Source organism: Penaeus chinensis, chromosome 23 (genome assembly GCF_019202785.1).
Source record: "Penaeus chinensis breed Huanghai No. 1 chromosome 23, ASM1920278v2, whole genome shotgun sequence".
Lineage (NCBI taxonomy): Eukaryota > Metazoa > Arthropoda > Malacostraca > Decapoda > Penaeidae > Penaeus > Penaeus chinensis.
Window position 1 is genome coordinate 17070882 of NC_061841.1, and position 7500 is coordinate 17078381.

At 32.6% G+C, this 7500-nt stretch overlaps 1 protein-coding gene across 33 annotated transcripts in view; it reads right to left on the reverse strand.

Annotated features, from left to right (window-relative positions):
• The window catches only part of LOC125037396 (basement membrane-specific heparan sulfate proteoglycan core protein-like), a 362744-nt gene that overhangs the window by 17153 nt on the left and 338091 nt on the right, over positions 1–7500 (reverse strand). For all 33 annotated transcript variants that reach the window (XM_047630535.1, XM_047630533.1, XM_047630526.1 and 30 more), the window contains 7 exons: positions 6980–7084; positions 6348–6500; positions 5293–5455; positions 3671–3768; positions 1002–1271; positions 479–654; positions 222–343 (listed from right to left, as the gene is read on the reverse strand). In XM_047630535.1, coding sequence (XP_047486491.1) covers positions 222–343; positions 479–654; positions 1002–1271; positions 3671–3768; positions 5293–5455; positions 6348–6500; positions 6980–7084 — 1087 coding nt within the window. The remainder of the gene's footprint in view (positions 1–221; positions 344–478; positions 655–1001; positions 1272–3670; positions 3769–5292; positions 5456–6347; positions 6501–6979; positions 7085–7500) is intronic.

A 7500-nucleotide genomic window follows, 5' to 3' on the forward strand; every position in this document is an offset into this window, starting at 1 on the left:
ATTTTTAATGCTAATCATCATTTAAAGTTAGGAAGACTATGTCACTATATTAAATACAATAAATACAAAAAAGTATAATATTCATACACGGTTCTCTATAAAAGATAACAATAATAAAAATAAAAGAATTTAAAAAAATCTAAGAAAACACTTCATAATTACGTTATAAACATTTTGAAAATATATTTCTTATAAACAAAAATATCATTACACCTCCACACCTTGGAATAACTCCTGTGACAACCAGTAAAGTGGCTTGGTCCAGAGATCTTTCCGCATTGCTGGCTGTACACACAAATAATCCAGCATCCTCTGTATGAACTTCTGGGATATTCAAGACATTCTGCCACAGAAAGAACGAAAAAGAGAGAAAAAAAAAAATATCACAAGAATGAAATAATGATGCATAAAATACAGCAATCACATAATCATCATTAACACACTCTGAACACATCTATGAAAATATGTATCAACTCACATTTTCAACAAGGGAATTGACAGGCAGTTCCCCACCCTGCTTAGACCAGGTGTATGATACAGGAGGAGTTAGGTTGACGTGGCATTCCATGACGACACCCAGCCCAAATGCTACAGACCTTGTCATGACTGATCGTTGGTTTAGTTCAAAGTCCACACGTTCAGTAGAAATTACACCTGCAATAGAGCCATATGCAATCACCCTGATACTCTTTTCCTTGCCAGATTTTGCATTCAAATTTCTTGTACAATGGATATTATTTCACATTAAACAGTTATGACCATTCCAATATCTCACCAGCAATATCCATCCATAATGAAAGCCCAGAGTTAAAGTGAAATAAAATATCATTTGTATTTAATCAGTGATGAAAAATGTGAAAATAGTGTTCTACATGATTTTGTATATCATATTTAATGGTCCATCAATAATTCTGACCTATAAGCACTTTCAATGAACTTGAGTTTACACATAGCATCTTCATCATGTAAAGAAAAATGGAAGAAAAGGAAAAGAAACTTACCCTGAATTGCTAGAGGGAAGTTTTCTTCAAAGACTCCCTTGGAAGTTGTAACAACACACTGGTAAATTCCTCCATAGTTAGCCTGTACATTAATCAGCCTGAGGACGTTCTCCCGTGGCTGAGCATTAGGAGGAAGATCTGCGTTCATTCTCCTCCAGGTAACTGATGCTGGTGCCTGGCCACTCACTTCACAAGTCAAGTCAATATTTCCTCCAATTTGTACATTAGGGCGACTGGGTATAATTCTGATTTCCACGGTCTGTCGTCCCGCTGTTCAAAAAATAAAGTAATAAGTTTAGGACGTCATGATCTATTGTGGAGTATTTCGATCCTTAGGTTATGCTATGCCTTTTATTATTTTTTTTTTTTTTCATTTGTTAGAGGATGAAAATGGCTTTCTTTCTTTTGACTTGATGAATCATAAAACCTGGGAGAGGTATCTGTTAAAAATGTATATGTATAGATGTATAATGACATAACAATACAAAGAAGAAACTGACTGCACTATCTATGCACTCACCTGCAAGCAATTTTTCCATTCCCAAGGAGACAATTTGAACACTGTCTTTTCCTTTATTTGTGATATCAGCGCACATCCAATCACATGCATTGTTAGTTGAATTACAAAAGAGCGCCAAGTCAGAGTTAATGTTTACATCTACTATATCTCCCAAAGCAGTGGTTATTTTAAAGAAATAACTGATACTTGCACAACCGTTAGAATATGATCTTAATAAATTACAGGACTCTAACAACGCAGTGATGAAAAAACAAGTAGGTGGAAAGTGGTCACTCCTTTCTAAATTCTGATGGTTGCTGGGCATAAGAATGAAACACAAATCTGGCGAGTGACTACAGTTTCTTAGATCAACAACAGCAAGCCATGTTCCAACTGAAGAACGGCTGGTCTGGAGCATCCCTTGCAAGTTAGAAATTTCTTCCTGAGTTTTTAAAATTACCTTCTCTTCCTCAGGCTTAGAACTATTGATGCATTTGACTTGATTTGATAATGATCCTAATATTAAACAATCTATTCCCTTTGATGAATATTCTATGCCATGAGCCTTTTTGCTAATATTCATTTCTAAGTTTGATTTGACTTTTGAATCATCTGCAAGAGTGTAAGCGCACTCTTCACCACACATTGTTCCATCAGCATTATATACACTTGCAGATAAGTTAGTCTCATTAGTCTGCTTCAGAAGAAAACCTGCTGAACCATTCCAAGCTTGAGAGCATGCAACAAAAAAAGTTAGCACAATTAATATACATTTGAAAAAGAAAAAGGAAAACTTTTTTTCATTACAGCAATATGCAAAAAAGAGAAAAAGTAAGAATTTAGTCTGCTTCATCCCATTTCATTAAAAGGAAAAAAAGCTTGGCATGATATGGTTAGTCATATAGAATAACATCAGCTGAATAAAAGATTCTGCTAAGGAAACAAAGTAAGCAGTGAAAATTAAAAGACACATGATTCAGGAAAAAAGTTTAATGAGGAAACACTTTTATAAAAAAAAAAAAAAAAAAAAAAAAAAAATCATGCAGCTTTGCAATCTAAGGCAAAATTCTAAGTTCTGTCTGATTTTACTTGATAATAAATATGCAAATACATAGTATCTAACTGCACAGGACACTATAATTAAATATATGAAAATAAGTTCATAGTATTAGCAATTAATAATAATAACAGAATGTTTCTGATAACATTCTGATAAAGTACCATGTAATTCAAAAGATTTATAATAACAAAGCATAATAATAGCTTAAAAGCTGCTACACATCATCTGATTAAAAAGAATATCAACTCTGCATACTGAAGTATCTTGTAATGCCTGTTGCATCATAAAAATATTACAATAATTTCTACATAGCTAAAATAACATACTCAAAAGAGCTGAAAGAACAAATGCATAGGTAAAGAAGATAGTATAGGGAATAACAACATTTTATTAAGGTAACAAAAAAAGAAGCACAGCAGTTCGAGAAGTATGTTAGTAACTGGTGCATGCATATTACATAAATATTCTTAGACATATCATGCAGTTAGCAGATTAAGCAATGAAGACAGATTCACACATTAAGCTTTACCAGATTTTATAAATTTTGATATTATCTTTGAAACATATAACTATCAAGGAGAATCAAATTTTATGATAACATATTGCAAAATAAGCACTCTTCATATACACAAACTCTCAATATAAATTAAAGTTCAAGACAAGCTTTAAAGTCAGAAATATTGTCATTCATTTGACAAAATCTGACAATTGTAAAACCATTACAGCTTTTCATTTCTATATTATAAGAACAACTGAACAACAATACAAAAACTCAAACACTTGCTATCAAAAGCTTTTTCAATTTTTACTGCACTATCTTCACAGTGTAATAACAACAAAAATTTTAGACATTACAGTTTTTCTTTGAGACAACATGAACAATAAACAATTATCAGTGTGGTATAGCCTCCAGTTTTAGATATTCATCTACTTGATAGCTAATTCTCCATTAAGTGACAATGCATTTGTTGTTAATTAATGCCACTTGAATGAATACGTAACAATCCCTAAAACCACAAAGAATTCTCCATAACTAGTCGTTAAGTGCACTTATAAAACTAAAAGTCCTGTTTTCATGCATGTTAAAGTACTTTGTAATTGATCACTCACTCATTACAGTCAAGGAGATGACAGAGGACAGGTATCCTGTTGGACCACTTGCTTCACACTGATACTGACCACTGTCTTCTGGCCTCAAGGAAGTCAGTCTTTTGGGAAAAAAAGAAAAAATGGATATAATGTATCAACACACATATGCAAATGTAATATATATATAACATGTATTTAAATATCAATTAATCTATTTAGTAATGTATATTTGTGTATATATCCATATCTATCTATATGTAAGTATGTATGTATATATGTATATATGTATATATGTATATATGTATGTATGTATGTGTGTATGTATGCATGTGTGTATGTATGTGAATGTGCATGTGTATGTGTATGTGTATGTGTATGAGTATGTATATGTATATGTATATGTATATGTATATGTGTATGTGTATGTATATGTATGTATATACACACACACACACACATATGTGTGTATGTGTGTGTGTGTGTGTGTGTGTGTGTGTGTGTGTGTGTGTGTGTGTGTGTGTGTGTGTGTGTGTGTGTGTGTGTGTGTGTGTGTGTGTGTATGGGTGTGTGTGTGTGTGTGTGTGTATGGGCGTGTGTGTGTGTGTGTGTGTGTGTGTGTGTGTGTGTGTGTGTGTGTGTGTGTGTGTGTGTGTGTGTGTGTGTGTGTGTGTGTGTGTGTATGGGTGTGTGTGTGTGTGTATGGGTGTGTGTGTGTGTATGGATGTGTGTGTATGGATGTAAATATGTATGTATGTATATAAAGATAAGTATATATGTATATATATGTATATGTATATATATTATATACATATATATAAATATATGCATGTATATTATATATATCAATATATATACATATATATTATATTATATATAGGTGTGTCTGTCTGTCTGTCTGTCTGTATGCATGTTTATATGTATGTGTATATATATATATACATACATACACATATATATATGTGTGTGTGTGTGTGTGTGTGTGTGTGTGTGTGTGTGTGTGTGTGTGTGTGTGTGTGTGTGTGTGTGTGTGTGTGTGTGTGTATGGGTGTGTGTGTGTATGGGTGTGTGTGTGTGTATGGGTGTGTGTGTGTGTATGGATGTGTGTGTGTATGGATGTAAATATGTATGTATGTATATAGATATGTATATATGTATATATATATGTATATATATTATATACATATATATAAATATATACATGTATATTATATATATATATATATATACATATATATATTATATTATATATAGGTATGTCTGTCTGTCTGTCTGTATGCATGTATATATGTATAGCTGTATATAGATATGTATATAAATATATATATTATATATACATATATATATTACATATATACATACATATACATATATATGCACACACACACACACACACACACACACACACACACACACACACACACACACACACACACACACACACACACACACACACACACACATATATATATACTTATACACACACATATATATACACACATACATATGTACACATGTGTGTGGGGGGTGAGTGTGTGTGTGTGGGGGGGGGGGTTGAGAGTACTTTCTGTACCTCACTATAGCAAACAAATTACAGAATAAGAAAAAAAAAATATGTAAAAGATATTAAAGTTCTGATACCTCACCTCAAAAGATTGCCACGAATGACAGCATTTGAAGGAAGGCTGCCTCTAACCCTAGACCAAGAGACTGCATTGGGGTCGATTCCTGAAGCCTCACACCGAAGTTCAGCCGTTTGTCCAACAAGTCGCACAATTTCTTGCTGGATTGCGGTTAAGAGTGGTTCCTCTGCAAAATTCAAAGTGAGAGTTAATTTTTTCCTCAATACACAACATTGGACAGAAATTACATTCAGATAAAGAAAGTAGAAAAAAAGAAAATACCTGTTTCTTCATAGTTTGCAGAAAAGCAAGACAGATATAGAGTATCTTCTTAATTTTGACATTTGAAACTTAAATAAAATTATACATGTAAGACAAACCTTAATGTAATTCATAATTTGCCAACCCTCACAATACACTAGAAAATGAATATTGCATAACTGATTATCCAGACATAATCACTAAAATCATTATATTCTATACCCCAACTACTTACAATGCAGACAGTAATAATGAACACACAACAAAATGCAACAAATCAAACATCTACTGTTGTCTGAAGATACACATAAACATATATAGTAAACAGCTACATTTCTCAATGAAGAGAGAGACACTACATCATCTTGTAACCTTATGTGACACATCTTATCATTACATTTCCACAAAATTAGAAAATAAATGGATGAAATTACACATACAATAAGACATGGCATTAATAATACACAACATACAGATTCATATAATACTTATTACAAACAGATACAAATCAATACACACAGTAGAATTAATTATGTAGCTCACATATAAAAAGAAAAAGTATACCTACTGTATTCACAACAAAACCAAAATGTATATTGATCTCCCACATACAGTACATATAAAACACATTAATTAAGAATGATATATCATTTGTACAATACAAAGGTAACACAAATATAGGTAACACTTGCAAAAGACACACAATATATCCTCTTAGAAAGAGACTTGCTTTTCACTTCATGGAAGTCACCATAACATTAAATGCTGCCCCGACCCACACTGCAAATAACAACACTACTGGTCAAGAAATTCATTACCATTTCTGATATGCCTTCTGGTTCGGAGGCAAATCTTTTCATCCTTACAGTCATTACAGTCACACTCGCCATCACAGTTGAGGTAGAATGGGTAACATTTTCCATCACCACATTTGAAGAAATCTGAGCATTTGGTCAGGTCGAAAATGTCATCTGCAGGATTGGGTGTGGAAAAAGGTTACGAGGTCTTAATAAGAAAAGAAAGAAAAACAAAAAGAGTAAAGGAAAAGAACATGCAATTATTCAAAAATGCATCAAAAATGGTATATATTAAAATATATATAAAATAGATATAGAAAAGCACATGCAACATTCTTTTTTTTTTTTTTTTTTTTGCATTACAAAGAAATTAATAACATGAAAACATGCTTTTAGATGATTAAAACAGATATGAAAGAAGGATAAATATAGATAAAGAGACAAATGTTAATAAGTGAGGATAAGAAACTGGATAATAGAAGAAAATATGTAAAGAAAGTATAATACAGGTTTTGATTTCACAATATATAGCAAATGCTAGAACTACATACATTGTACATTCACACTTGCATATATTAGATCTATGCTTAGTAAAAGTGTAGTTGACTTCAAATGTTTATGAAATGTTTGTGACTTCTGATGAACATACTTACCAATGCAACCCTGTTCATCTCCAGCATCATAACAGTCTGGTATACCATCACATATCTGGTGTTTTGCAAGGCAGAGTTTGTTGCCACATGGAGAGTCCTCACAAGCTATCATAAAAGTGTTATTTGAAAACAAAAACTGTCTCTGAGTAAAGGAATGGTAGTGGGTGTATCATCACAACTGTGCAGCTGGTCCTCCATTTGCTATTGGTAACTATCATGTGCATACTGTTTTTTTCCTAATTTTTTTTTTCCCTTTTTTCTTGGAAATCTTTAACATCAATATCCTTATATCAATATACTGATATTGCTACTATTGTAATGATGAATATTAGTAAAAGCTAACATTATAATAACTCGCTTCATACAGATCTTACAAGTTCTCAAACTTTCTCATAGGCTTATAGGCTTAAGGGGGCCATTGCGAAGCAGCGTATCAGGGGGGTCACTTGGGGCTCAGTGGCCTATGGTATTCATACATGAATGTGGAAACTACCACATGAGTGTCAGACCCGATCCCTGGA